The sequence below is a fragment of the Capra hircus genome, chromosome 10, assembly GCF_001704415.2.
Source record: "Capra hircus breed San Clemente chromosome 10, ASM170441v1, whole genome shotgun sequence".
NCBI classification, from domain to species: Eukaryota; Metazoa; Chordata; class Mammalia; order Artiodactyla; family Bovidae; genus Capra; species Capra hircus.
Window position 1 is genome coordinate 19,068,624 of NC_030817.1, and position 15,326 is coordinate 19,083,949.

General features: G+C 47.8%; 1 protein-coding gene across 5 annotated transcripts in view; it reads right to left on the minus strand.

Annotated features, from left to right (window-relative positions):
- RGS6 (regulator of G-protein signaling 6) overlaps positions 1–15,326 on the minus strand; it is a 613,815-nt gene that overhangs the window by 26,718 nt on the left and 571,771 nt on the right. For all 5 annotated transcript variants that reach the window (XM_013967267.2, XM_018054008.1, XM_013967266.2 and 2 more), the window contains exon 16: positions 2,058–2,147. In XM_013967267.2, the coding sequence (XP_013822721.1) occupies positions 2,058–2,147 (90 nt within the window). The remainder of the gene's footprint in view (positions 1–2,057; positions 2,148–15,326) is intronic.

The window sequence follows — 15,326 nt, forward strand, 5'->3', positions numbered from 1 at the left end:
TCAGCAGGCTGTGCCCCCACAGTGCATCAGGGGACTTTGTGAGCAGAAAAGTGAGGCCGCTTTACAGCTCGCCTCTTAGCTGGGACCATGGCTCACATCCCTTCATGACCTGGACGTGTCAATCTCATGGTGAGCCCACCCCTGGCAATAGAAGACACTCTGGGTCTACCTGGAAGTGCCGAGTTACAACTGTAGTCCATGCCTGGAGCTCAGGGGAAAACAGAAGAAAAGGTAGGCTTGTCACTGTTTTTAGAAACATCTACCCCCTGAATATCGAAAGGGCTTTGGCTTCGGCAAGAGCTTTCAGCCCCCAAGGACACCCCTTGAGAGGGCTGAGATGAAAAATCTAATAAATTTCATTGGTGACATGTCACAGGCAGGCCATCTGTTCCTGCCTCACTTGAGTGACCTCCTCTGTGAAGCTTTTCTTGTACAGGAGGACTTGAGGACGCAGGAACCTCAGCACCACTCCTTGCACAGGGGTGTGTTTTCCCTTTGTACTCAGACTCACAAGGAGATTGAATGGCCTCTGGCTTCTTCTGTGTGTGTGGACAAGTATGTGGACAGACCCAGGTGACCCCAACTGTGGGAGCCCACGATTTCCCCACACTGGGATCGGTTCAGGGTCTTGAGCTGTAGGAAATAAGGAACGCTCACTTTGACCTCCCCTGTGATCTGGGCTGCTGATACTAAAAGCCTTCACCTTTCTTGAAAAAACTGGGTATCAGAACCATTATTTGGGGGGATGTCAGCCCGCTCCATCAGGGCCCCTCCACCTCCACCCTCCTGCCAGGGAGCTGGCTGGAGGCTGGGGTTCACATTGTCCATCACAGGAGTGACATATGATGGGAAGGATGCCAGCCCAGAAAGCCGGGTCTTGGACACTCTGGGTGTCCCCCAAATCTACTTCTCTTTCTAAGACTCTCAGGGATGGCCTTAGGGCTACCCAAGGGCAGGTGAGCAGGAGAGAAATGCTCTCCTAGTCTACAGAGTGACGTGGTTACCAGCCAGGTACATAGACAGGCTCCCAGCCCATGAGGTCACAGCACACAGAAAGAGGGGCTGCATGACTGAGAGAGGCAGCCAGGCAGACTGTGTCGCTGGACAATCGCAGGCTAGGGGACTGCCACCGGGAGGCTGAGAGGGAGAAAAAAGGGATGCACGTGGCCTTAAGCAGCGAGGCACACGAGTGCTGGAGTTTTGCATGAGGAGAGCCACACCGAATCCCTCGTGGACCTCAGATCAGACCCACAAAGCACAGTGTTCACTGGCACACTGGAACCATGGGCCAACCCCCTACCTTCCCCTTCCCTCACCCCCTGTCCTTCCAGCTCTGCCTTCCCTCCTCCCAGAAATCCAGCCACATTCATTCCTGTTCCAAACACCCCTCACTGCCTGCATCCTGGGGGGGGGGTGTCCCTGCACCCCTAAATCTAGACCCCGAGGGCTGCAGGGAACCAAGACTTCATTCAGAGTGGAGGGCCGGGAGGGAGGAGCTAGGATGCCATTTTTTCTTGGTTAAAAGAAAAGGCAAAGGCTCTGGGGGAGGTGGCAGATGGGAGAGAGGAAAGGGCAAAAACCTCAGGCAGGATTTCCGGTGCCCCATCGCCCCGGAACTCTAAGCCTTTCTATGCAGAGGGGGCTGCTGCAATCCTTGCCTCACACTCATCTTTGCGTGCTGATCGGGGCAGGAAATTCTGTGGGAGGGGGCTGGACCTGGCAGTGGTTTCCTCAGGGGTTCGCTGATGTCACAGCCAGCCCTCTGCTCCTGGGCTGAGCCCCAGGGGCCTCCTAGGTGGTCACTCCCTCCACCGTGGGCAGACAGGCGGATGGAGATGCTGGGTACCGGGAGACAGGAGGCCACACCCTGGACCTCAGCGGGCTGGGCCGGGGTGGTAACAATCCTAATTTTCGTCTACTGGAGTGGAAGCAGGGACAGAAGGGAAAGAAGAGAGAAAAGAACGAAAACCCAAGGGATGGTATTCTCACGTCACACCAGCAGCAAGCAGCAGGCAAAGGTCAATAGAGCTAAGGCAAGGCTGCCCTTCCAGGGATACCTTCTTCTTGGCCAGCAGCAAGTCCTGGTAAGCACTGGACCGGAGGAAGCGGGCGTAGCTGTCACTCTTCATCAGCTTGTAGATGTGCTCCTGGGGAGGGGGGAGATGGGAAGACACAAGAGAGAACTGTCACCCAACACTAAAGGGAACTGCAACCCAAGTGGCTGCTGTTAGGGAAGAAACAAACAAGACAAGCCATGCTGGTGTGGACTTGGGAAAACAGGGAACATGTTTGCTTCGTGGTTTCTCTTTCCCCCACTCAGAACACATCAACTAAAACCCATTTTCTTTCTCAGCCTAAAAAGATCCTTGAAGATCATGTCCCGGAAGCTTTGTAATTGGGCCTTGGTGCCACACTGAGATGCACTATTGCTTAATGATTAAAACCACAGGCCCAGCGATAGGAAGGAAGAAACTACGGATGGTCCCAACCACTTGGATGAATCCTAAAGGAATTATCACGAATGGGAAAAAAAAAAAAAAGCCCCAGAAGGTTTACAGACTATATGATTCCATTGACGTGACATTCTCGGAATGACAAATCGTAGAAACATACAACAGATAAGTGGTTGCCAGATTTCAGGGACGGGAGAGAGGCAAGGAGGGGAGGGAGGTGTGGTTACAACAGACAACAGGAAGGGTTCTTTGGTGAGGGGCCAGTTCTGTATCTTGTCACATCTTACACATGTGATAGAGTTGTACAGAACCTCTCTCTCTCTCACACACACGTACATGTGAGTACAAGAAAAATTGGGAAATCTGATAAACTCAGGGGATGTAGCAATGTCAACATCATGGCCATGATACTGTACTATAGTTTTTGCAGATGTTACTGTTAGGAGAAGCTGGGTAAATGGTATGTCTCTATAGTATTTCTTCTCAGTGCTTGTGAAGCTAGAAGTATCTCAAAAAGACTAACCAAAAAAAGTAGTCCACAGGCAATGATGCAATTAGGTCAGTTAATGCCGACTAAGGTCCATCTAGTCAAGGCTCTGGTTTTTCCTGTGGTCATGTATGGATGTGAGAGCTGGACTGTGAAGAAGGCTGAGAGCTGAAGAATTGATGCTTTTGACCTGTGGTGTTGGAGAAGACTCTTGAGAGTCCCTTGGACTGCAAGGAGATCCAACCAGTCCATCCTAAAGGAGATCAGTCCTGGGTGTTCTTTGGAAGGAATGATGCTGAAGCTGAAACTCCAGTACTTTGGCCACCTCATGCGAAGAGTTGACTCATTGGAAAAGACTCTGATGCTGGGAGGGATTGGGGGCTGGAGGAGAAGGGGACGACAGAGGATGAGATGGCTGGATGGCATCACTGACTCGACAGACGTGAGTCTGAGTGAACTCTGGGAGATGGTGATGGACAGGGAGGCCTGGTGTGCTGTGCTTCAAGGGGTCGCAAAGAGTCGGACACGACTGAGCGACTCAACTGAACTGAACTGAATGCACATCAGGGCCACCATCCCATCCTGGAAGAGTGCTCTTAGAGCCAGATCATGGGGTCTTGTGGGCAAATATGCCAGAGGCTGGGGCATGGTGGCCTCCTGGGCTCCTAGAGCCGTTACATTCTGGCCATGGCAATGGATTTTACCCTTGACTTTTAGCTAATTCCTGTAGCCTCGTGATCCCTTTCTAATAGGTCTGTCCTCATTAAGGACAGGGAAAGCCAGGTTCATTACAAGAGGGAGCTTATCGATTGAAAAAGGGTTATTTATCAGTTGAAATGTAAGGTAGCACAGCGGCATGGGAAAGCCTGGTTGTCCCAAGAGAGGACCTGTTAAAAGGAGGGGGGCTTTCCCTAGGGAGGGTGGGATCGTTAGGGGGGAAGCATCTTCTCTGATGTACACTCCTTGCCCATCCCGTGAATCTGGATAAGGGCCCCAGGGCTTGGAGGAATGGAGAGCTGGCCAGTGAAGCAGATGCTCCGTGGAAAGGCTGGACTGGTCATTAATGACCTCTTCCTTGGGTATTCTTCTCAGGGGATGGGTGAGGTAGAGAACTTTCCTCAGTTGGGGGCACCCTGTAGAGGTACCTGGCCATTTTTGAGATGCTGGTACATCCCAGAGGAAGCTGGGTTACATCAAGGGCTTGCTAAAACCCTCTCCCTACCCATCTCAAAAGGAAGCGAAGGCATGGACTTCCCTGATGGTCCAGTGGTTAAGAATCCACCTGCCAATGCAGGAGACACTGGTTTGATCCCTGTTCCGGGAAGATTCCACATGCTGAAGAGCAAGTAAGACTGTGCGCCACAAATACTGACGCCCACACAACAGAGCATACTGTGCTCTGCAGTGAGAGGAGCCACCCCAAGAGAAAGCAGCCTGTCTCAGCAGAGAGTACTCCCCGCTCACAATTAGAGAAAGCCCATGTGCAGCAAATAAGACCCAGCACAGCCAAAAAAACAAAAGAAAGAAAGCAAAGGCAGAAAGCAACCATCAACTTGGTGCCATGTGGGTCCCTTTCTGGCCATGTTATGAAGGACCACACGCGGACCTGTTTGGGCACCAGCTTCATTCTTGCACAGATGATCCCATACTTACAAAAGCAGGGTGCAGCCCTCCTCATGGGAATGGGACCACTGCAAGGAGCCAAGAGAAATGAAGCACTGGCTTCGATCTGAACCTACTTTGATGATCCAGATACGTTCTGAGTTAATAAGCTTCGTGAGAACACGTGTTGCTGAGTGTTTTCCTGCAAATTTCAGACAAAAATCCAGCCCACTCTGGTTTAAGTTCCCTGTGGAAACAATGTGTTTTTAATCTCTTTCATGTGCATAGCGTCCAGTGTGGGGTTAACCGTTAGCAGAATTTATGCGGCTTTTTGGTTCACCAAAATACTGGTCTGAGCCTGCAAATACTGAGCAAGTTTACAGGCTCCATACTTGTTTTAGTTTATGATCAGTTTCTGCTCTCTGTATGGAAGGAGACGGAGGATCACATTCAACTCAGAGGAGGTCCCTATGTAGGCATCTTAATTCAGCCCTAATTGTCTCAGAGCCCAGACTGAGAAACATCAGGGTCTTTGCATTTGTTATCTTTTCAAAGTGGCCTAACATTTACATCTAAGGTATGAATGGAGAAGACTCTGGAAAGTCCCTTGGACTGCAATGAAATCAAACCAGTCAATCCTAAAGGAAATCGACCCTGAATATTCATGGGAAGGACTGATGCTGAAGCTCCACTACTTTGGCCACCTGATATGGAAGAGCCAATTCATTACAAAAGACCCTCATGCTAGGAAAGATTGAGGGCAGGAGGAGAAGGGGGTGACAGAGGATGAGATGGTTGGATGGTATCATTTACTGAATAGACATCAGTTGGAGCAAACTCCAGGAGATGGTGAAGGACAGGAAGCCTGGCGTGCTGTAGTCCATGGGCTCCCAGAGTGGGACACGACTGAGCAACTGAACAACAACAAGGTACAGATGCTAACCCAGAGCAAAAATGGCTCACTGTCTCCTTGTTCTTGTCTCAGGCCTGGCTTCTGTCTGGCCAGCAGAGCCAGGTGGCTCCTGAGTCATCTGGAGAGGCGTGTTCCTCAGGCCTGGACTTTCTCCAAACCCCTCTCCAAGGCCACAGCCCCCTGCTTGTTGCTCTGATTCGTCACAAGAATCGAAATGCTCAGAAATATCTCACAAAATTCCCCCTTCTGCCCCAAGAGGAGTAAGGAAAACTCTCCTAGCCCAACCCTTCTGGCCTTGAGAACAAATTTTACCCTCAATCCAGCTAATTCCTCCAACTCATCATAAGCAAGAAAAGCCATTAAAAGAAAGAATTTGTCAATTGAGAAAGAACAGAATAAAGCAGATGACTCAGTATTTGTTCCCCAAAATATTTGTTGAGCATTTCCTAGGTGCCAGGCATTGTGTCAGACACTGAGATCACAGCATGAAAGAGACAAAAGAGCTCCTTGCTGTCATAAAACTTGGATTTCATTGCACAAGGGTGGGCATGACTAATTGATCTAAGGGCTACAAGGAAGAAGTTCAGGTTCAAGGTGCTGTGAATGGGTAAAATTGAAGATGAATTCCCTGCCAGAGGTGGGGAATGCTGGTCCAACAACCAGAAAGAGCCTCGTCATGGCAGGAAGAGCTAAGGAGACAGGAAATGTCTCCCAGTTCCTGGTCTGGTCAACCAGAGAAAGAAGGATGATCCAGGGCTGAGGAGGAAGGCTCAGCAAACAGTGGTCCCCTCTTCGGCGGTGGGGGACAACGTGGGTCAGAGGGACAGTTTGGGCTCTGCTCTTGTCCTAATGTCACATGGCATCTTGACAATTTGTTGCCAAGGCCAGAGCCAAGGCAGGGACCACGTGGGGAGAGAGTAAAGAGAACACTGCCTGTTGGAGGTGGGCTGCACGAGGTGGTCTCACTCTGCCAACCCTATTGCTAGCTCTTGACCATCACAATGACCATCTCAAATTGCCCCATGAGGGAACCACCACAAAACAACAACAGCAGGTGGAAATCATGGTCTGAGCAAAATGGAATAGAAGACGCAGATCCCTCATGCCCCCTACTGTGGCTTCAGGCCCCTCTGGGCGGGGCCTCCTTCCCCACAGTCTATGGATCCAGGGCTCTCCTTTGCTCTCCTCTCCTCCTCCAACCAAAGAAGCGGAGAAGCGGAGCTTTTGCTGTACCCACTGATGGAATTCTGTTCCTTCCTCCTCGCCAGCTTTTTCTAAGAAACACAAAGACAGTAAACAGGGGGAGGGGGAACGGAGCGCTGAGGTTTTTTTTCTGGGAATGAGAACTAAGATAGGACTCAGGGTCTTTGGCCGGTTCCCAGATGCAATGAGTTTATCACTGCCAGGGACAGCAAGTGTACAAAGCTCTTGGCAGTGACCCCGACTGATTTATGAGGGGTTCTGGTTTGTTTCCCCTGCTTTGCAGACAACCAGTCTTAAGGAAAATGTATATCCAGGATCTGCTAAGAGCAAGGGAGCTGCTGGTGAAACCAGCGAGCCCCCACCCAGAGAATTCCCAAGGGGCCAGAGAGAAAGGAGTTTGCATTTCTCTTCTTTGCTTTTTCTTGTCTTATTTTCCTCCCTTCCTCCTTCCCTCCTCCCCTTCCTCTCTGCCCTTTTATTTCTCCTTCTTTTCTTCCTTCTTCCTTCCCTAGATCCCTCCCTTGTTCCCTCTCTTTCTAAAAAAAGAGATGATTGAGTTAACTATGAACAAGCAGAACTACTAGGGTCCACATCCGCCTTCCTGCCATGTAGGGAGGCACCTGCTCCAGACAGGGAGAGGCTCAGTCTCACTGGCAGAGAAACTGACGTTCTAAGGCCCTGAGTCACACCGAACATCCCAGCCACAATTCTCAGTGGGGGGAGGGGCTCACACCCCTGTGGCGGGTGACAGGGATGTCACCCTGATGAGACCCTCCACCCTCATTTTCCTTCTTGGGCTCAGCCCTGGGACAGGAGCTTTGCATACCTGAGATGCTAAGGCAGAAGCAAAACCAGCTGGAACTATGGGCAACATTTTAGAAAACCTTTAAAGGGAGTATAATCTATAAAAACATTGAATCGCTATGTTGTACACCTGAAACTAATATAATCTTGTAAATCAAGGGTACTCAAAAAGAAAGATTCTTTCAGAAAAGAAAGCAACGGAGAGAAAGAAAACAGAAAACCCCCCCAAAGATGACCAGAATCGGTGGAGTCCAAGACACATGCAGGAGGTGGAGGGAGTGAGCAGTGTCTCAAAGTCTCAGAACCACACCTGCTACAAATCAATGTTTTGCAGGGAGAGTCCTAAGCTGGATAGCTCCTTTGTTTTTAGACAAAACACAGTGGCCCTCACAAGTGCTGGGGAAGGTAATCCAACAAATGCCCAGGCTTTGGGCCCCGAGCATGCCAGAGCAGCTGGATGACTTAAGAACACCCTTAGGTCCTCCTCTTGGCTGTGGGTTCCTGAGGCAGTTACGATCTCATTCCCCAGCTTTATAGCATCCTCCTGGAGTGGGAGGCCACTCAGCTGGAGCACTGCACAGCTGCCAAGAGCCCTTCTTGGGATTTTCAAGTGTCCTATTTTTCTTTCTTCGTCTCTGTCTTCCACATCCACCCCTCCTGGAACAACATCCAGGCTTTGGGCACTGTTGAGTCCCTTGTGGTCCCTTGAAGGAAGATAAGATTGTGGTGCAAGATGTGATGTTGCTGCGTGAGATGCTGGAAGGGGGACCAGGCTGGCGGTCAAAGGCTTGGATTCAGGTCCCCACTCGGCTTTTTCCAGCCCCACCAAGCACACAGTTAACCAAGGAAATAGAGGGGAACCCATTACAGAAACTGTACACAAGCTAAGTAATAATGATAACTGGCTTACATGATGGGACTGCCCTTGCCAGAGAGGACATGGGGGAGGAGACCAAAGACCATAAGATTCCTGGGGAAGGGGGAAAGTTGTCTCACTTTCACTGCTGTTGTTATTTGCTCAGAATTGGTGTTTGCGTTTAAACAGCTCCCTTTTACAGATGAGGACACTAAAGCCCTACAAATTTGAGTGCCTTGCCTGAGCAGAGTCAGGATTTGAGCCCAGCGTTCTGTGATCACCCCAAAGCTCACACTCTTGCCTTGGCACCTGCTGCTGCTCATGGTCCTTCCAGTGGGGTTTCAAGGGAGCCAGGTTGTGTGGCTGAGACAAAGTTCTCAATGTGTGGTCAACAAAAACATTGGGGGCCTCTTCTCAAGCTTTCATCTGAGTCACCCCAGGGGCGGGTGCAGCCACTGCTCACCATTCTCTTTTGGGAACTGTTCACCAGCCCCACTTGTCAGTGAGAACAACGGCTGAGTCACCCAGGGTGACACAGGCTCTGGTTTCTCACCTCACAGATCGCGTCCAACTTGCCTTCTGCACCAGCAGGAAGGGCCAACCTGGCAAAGCTCTGAGTGCTGATCAGACTCCTGCGGAGTCACAGGCAGAAAGTCTGTGTCACAGAAAGTCACCCAAGAGATCCCCGAGTCTCATCTTTCAAGAAGATATCTTAAGGCAAAAGCCTTCAGACCTTACGCCTGGCTTGCTGAAGTCTAGGGAAAATGAACACTTTTCTCATCATGGGTCCTGCAGGACAGAAGGTGGGGCTGCACCAGGGTAGGGAATTTATGGGGATCCTAAGTCATTATCTGCTGAATAAACATAGCAAAGACTCCATGGCCATGTGAACAACCACTTCAGTGAGAGATAGTAGCCTCTTGTCCTCAGGATGCAGCTTTGGACAATCATCCCAGGATCCTGTGAATGTTTTTCTCCCCATGTTTTTTCCTTCTCTTTTCAAACTGAAATGGAGTTGATTTTCAGTGTTAATTTTTGATGCATAGCAAAGTGATTCAGTTATACATATATACATGTGTATGCTAAGTTGCTTCAGTCCTATTTGACTCTTTGCGACCCTATGGACTGTAGCCCGCCAGGCTCCTCTGTCCATAGGACTCTCCAGGCAAGAATACTGGAGTGAACTGCCATGCCCTCCTCCAGGGGATCTTCCCAACCCAGGGATGGAACCTGAGGCTCATTATGTCTCCTGCTTTGGTAGGCGGATTCTTCACCACTAGTGCCCCTGGGAAGCCCCATACATGTATACATACATATGTATCAATATATAAAAATTATTCTTTAAAAAAATATTCTAGGGTCCCGTGGATCTTAAATGAGAAGCCCCCGTTTGGATTTCTTTATCCTTCTAAGCAGGATGTGTGAGTCACTGTTTACACGGAATGCAACATTCAAGCCCTAAGAGAGTGTAAGAGTGAATTATCTTTTGCCTTTAAAGCATCCTTATAAACATGTTCAATTTAACTGGCCAAAGGGCACAGTATTGTGATGCTGCTCAATCCCTGTTCTTAGATAAGAGTAGCTTCAAAGGCAGCTTTGCATATTTTCTTTCACCTCCCCGAATACCATGGGTATTAACTTAGACAAATGTTAATACCTTCTCCTCTTCAAGGGCAGGGGTGTTTGGTGCAGGAGATCTCTGCTCTGAAGCATCAACAAAGAAATTTTGGAATTTGGTTCTCTGACGCCTTCTCTTCAGGAACTACTCTTCTGTGTGGTAATAAACAGAATCCTCTCACAAACAACTGATTTGTTCTTTTCAAAATGCATGCCTCCCTCTGCTGTTCATCTCCCTAAAATAAAACCACCCACAGAATGAAATGAGTAATTCCTGGAGTAAGCAGTTCCATAGCATATTTTATTAAAAAATGTCTGGCATGGGAAGTCTACCAGGAAGTGTCCTCCAAGCGAGGATTAATATCAGGAAACTTGGGGCAGTCTTGTGATACTGGCACACAATGCCACCACCTCCACCACTGGGGCAAAGATTAACAGCCTTCACCAAGCTAGGAAGACGTCTGCTTCTGAGTCATCTGGGGCAAATGTAAACGTGGGCTCCCTGGGCTCTGACATTTGAACAAAGCAAACGTTAGAAGACTTTGAGTCCTTAATCAAGTTGCTTCTAAACATCTACATTTAGGTCAGAATAGAGACTCTAGACTCGAGGCTTCTTGTCTGCTCACGGTGGGTGTAACTTGATGGTGTATTTCTCAGCTGTTATATCATCCTGACCTCATTTTGACCTTGAGGTTGGTCTTTGATCATTCCATGCATGGATGATGGCCAAGCAGAGTTTCGGTAACTTAGACTGGGGTCTGCTTAAGAGAAAAGCCTACTTATCTGTATATTCCCAGAGTCTAGAACATCTGACCTTTAGCAGTTATTCCAACTTTTGCTGAATTGGCATATTGGAGAAACTGAATTCAACTGATATTTGTCGATTACCTCCTCTATGTGCTCTCTGAGGTCATGAGGCAAGATTTTTCCAAATGGAAAGCCAAGGAACAAACTGCCTTTTTTCTTTTTTTTGATGATAGGTACAGCTGCGTTTGTTATCATTCTGGACCAAATTGTCAAGAAAAAAGTTTTTCTAAACCACAACTGTTTGCAGAGCATTATTTTAGTGTCATAGGGATTTATAGAGGGTAAGGAAGACCAATTGACTGCTCCCAGTGAAGGACTTCAAATCCAGAGGTGCTGGAAGCCTAGACACTGCAGGTCTAATGGGGCATCTCAGTAGCTACTGCAGGTCAGGGAAGCAGAGGGGCTTGAACACCGAGGAAACCTACATGGGAACCTGCAGGGACTAAAGTCAACAGGCTGGATTGGTCCACCAGATTCAACCAGCAATCCATCTGACAGATTTCCAATCAAATTCAATCCCAATGCAGCATTTTCTTAGGCTTGTTTCATTTGGTTTGTAAAGAATGATGTCCTCTTGGACAAGCTGTGCCCAGTGGCGAAAAGTCATCCAGGCCCCTTACGTCCTTTGCCATTTCCCTCGGTGTAGAACTTCACAGCCCACAGGTCAAGATCTCCCAACTCAAATGGGAGAATGAAAGTTCATGAAATGGAAGGGTGGGGAGATGGACAAGTGACTCAAAGGATCCAGTGACACAGTTCTTGGAACATCCTCAGACCAGTTCAGTTCAGTTGCTCAATTGTGTCTGAGTCTTTGCAACCCCTTGGACTGCAGCACGCCAAGCCTCCCAGAGTTTACTCAAACTCATGTCCATTGAGTCGGTGATGCCATCCAGCCATCTCATCCTCTATCGTCTCCTTCTCCTCCTGCCTTCAATCTTTCCTGGCATCAGGGTTTTTTCCAAGGAGTCAGTTCTTCACATCAGGTGGCCCAAGCATTGGAGCTTCAGCTACAACATCAGTCCTTCCAGTGAATATTCAGGACTGATTTCCTTTAGGATAGACTGGTTGGATCTCCTTGCAGTCCAAGGGACTCTCAAGAGTCTTCTCCAACACCACAGTTCAAAAGCATCAATTCTATGGCCCTCAGCTTTCTTTACAGTCCAACTCTCACATCCATGCATGACCACTGGAAAAACCGTAGCCTTGACTAGACGGACCTTTGTTGGCAAAGTAATGTCTCTGCTTTTGAATATGCTATCTAGGTTGGTCATAACTTTTCTTCCAAGGAGCAAGTGTCTTTTAATTTCATGGCTGCAATCACCATCTGCAGTGATCTTGGAGCCCCCAAAAATAAAGTCTGTCACTGTTCCCACTGTTTCCCCATCTATTTGCTATGAAGTGATGGGACCAGATGCCATGATCTTCGTTTTCTGAATGTTGAGCTTTAAGCCAACTTTTTCACTCTCCTCTTTCACTTTCATCAAGAGGCTCTTTAGTTCTTCTTCGCTTTCTGCAACAAGGGTGGTATCATCTGTATATCTGAGGTTATTGATTTTTCTCCCGGCCATCTTGATTCCAGCTTGTGCTTCATCCAGCCCAGCATTTCTAATGATGTACTCCGCATGTAAGTTAAATAAGCAGGGTGATAATATACAGCCTAGATGTACTCCTTTCCTGATTTGGAACCAGTCTGTTGTTCCATGTCCAGTTCTAATTGTTGCTTCCTGATCTGCATACAGATTTCTCAAGAGGCAGGTCAGGTGGTCTTGTATTTCCATCTCTTGAAGAATTTTCCACAGTTTGTGGTGATCCACATGGTCAAAAGCTTTAGTGTAGTCAGTAAAGCAGAAGTAGATGTTTTTCTGGAACTCTCTTGCTTTTTTGATGATCCAACAAATGTTGGCAATTTGATCTCTGGTTCCTCTGCCTCTTCTAAATCCAGCTTGAACATCTGAAAGTTCACAAAGATCTGATAGACAGAGTGCCTGAAGAACTACGGATGGAAGTTCATGACAGTGTACAGGAGAAAGGGATCGAGACCATCCCCAAGAAAAAGAAATGCAAAAAGGCAAAATGGTTGTCTGAGGAGGCCTTACAATAGCTGAGAAAAGGAGAGAAGCAAAAGGCAAACGAGAAAAGGAAAGATAAACCCATTTGAATATAGAGTTTCAAAGAATAGCAAGGAAAGATGAGAAAGCCTTCCTCAGTGATCAATGCAAAGAAATAGAAGAAAGCAATAGAATGGGAAAGACTAGAGATCTCATCAAGAAAATAAGAGATACCAAGGCAACATTTCATGCAAAGATGGGCACAATAAAGGGCAGAAATGGTATGGACTCAACAGAAGCAGATGATATTAAGAAGAGGTGGCAAGAATACACAGAACTATACAAAAAAGATCTTCACAACCCAGCTAATCATGATGGTGTGATCACTCACCTAGAGCTGGAATGTGAAGTCAAGTGGGCCTTAGGAAGCATCACTATGAACAAAACTAGTGGATGTGAGGGAATTCCAGTTGAGCTATTTCAAATCTTAAAAGATGATGCTGTGAAAGTGCTGCACTCAATATGCCAGTAAATTTGGAAAACTCAAATGTGGCCACAGGACTGGAAAAGGTCAGTTTTCATTCCAATCCCAAAGAAAGGCAAATGCCAAAAATGTTCAAACTACTGTACAATCGCACTCATCTCACATGCTAGTAAAGTAATGCTCAAAATTCTCCAAGCCAGGCTTCAACTTTCTCAGATCCTCTGACACTTAAAACTGAAGCCAGGCAGCCCGTGTGCCAGCCAGCTGACTCCCGCCTGCCTCCTGCTGCCTGCAGATGCTCTGGGAAGAGGTGAATGCCCTAAGAGGAAGCCTGTGGTTTCATTCTCTCCTTGAAACCCACCAGCAGTGCTTCAGACAACAAGCCCCCAGATTCAGGTCTCTCTCGGCTCCTATTGCTCTGCCTACCACCATTTGATTCCTCCTCTTTCAGGTCTAAGCCCTCAATGATTTCCTACTGTCTTCAGGGCGAGAAAATTCAAATTCCTTAGGAAGATACCCAGAGTCCCCCAGATCTGGCTCCTACATAACTTATTTTTGCTTTTCCCCACAAGGAACTCCTTCCAAGAGCAGATATCTTCTTGGGAGTTTAGAACTAGCTTGGAATTATGAGACCTCAGGGAATACTAAAGCCATTAATTTTTGTGAGTTCACACGTATAAGGATATAGCACTTATTCAAAGAGTTTTCAGGGCTATTGGCTCATTTGATTTCTCAAAAACCCTTAGAGGGCTTAGAGAAGACATCATCCCCGTTTTACAGATGAGAAAACTAAGGCACAAATCTTCAAGATCCTTGCCTGAGATGACAAGGCAAGTGGGTGGCAATGTAGCTCTCCTGATGCCCCAGCATTGAGAACAGAACTCAATCCCTAGCATAAAGAACTGAGTCCATAAAAAATTCATGGCTCATTTTTATTCTTTTTCTCCCCTCACGAAGCTAAATCTGTGAAATTGGAACAACACAGCAAACAGCTGAGGGCTATGGTCACAGCCCACAGACCTTTATGGAAGATTTGATCTTGGCCCAAATTTTCAAAGAAGCCAAATGGATAGGCAAAACACAAGTGCAAATGCTGGGCCCATGCTGACAGGGCATCTTGTGGGATATTTCCACAGGAAGCAAACACAGGCAATTAACTTTGCTGTAACAATGCCTGTGGTCACATGAAAAAACAAAACCCTCAGAGAGAGCTTACACCTCCTCCCCTGGGGCCCACTTCAAATGAATCCACAAACGGGGCTTGGTCTTCACTCCAGCTACTGACCCCAGATATTCACATGTTTATCGGTTCTTTGACCTCTGTTGGGTGGCTTCTGATCCCAATGGGGGGTGTTCCAAAGGGCTTAGGTGTCATCATTCCCACCTCTCAGATGGGCAAACTGAGTGACTGCAAGTGTAAAGGGATTACAGGAACAGTCCTACAGGCCTAGACAGAGCATGTGACTAGGATCAGAGCCTGCTCCCCGGCTTCGGGATTTTCTCTGGGTCTCTGCATGACAACCTGACCCTCAGCTCTGATAACCCAGGGGCAGTGCTATAGTAGACCTGACAGGCAAGTTGGGAGATCTGAGAGCAAGTTCTGGCTGGATTTTAGCCTTGTCCCCCTTACCTGGAAACCTTGAAGTCACACCTGTGCAGCCGGTGCAGGCAGCAGGGCTGGCCAGGCGGGGCGAGGACCATGGTACTTACCGACTCACTTCCCCTCGGTCACGGGCTCTAGAATACTCAACCCCAATGCAGACACATTCATGGAGATCGGTGGATTACTGTTACTATACCAAGGTCTCCTCTAACCCTCTCTCCCATATAAATGAAAAATTAATGGCTCCCAACCCGTTATCGTTTATCTTTCTGGATTTCTTGAAATGTTTCAATGATTTTCATGGTATATTATTCAGCACAGTGATCTCAAACTCTGCACCCCTGCCCCTTGTCTACTTCTTTATGTCTTAAGAGTGGTTTTTATATTTTTAAGTGACTGAGAAAAATCAAAAGGAGAATAATGTTTCATGAGCTTTCAGAGTCCAAAAA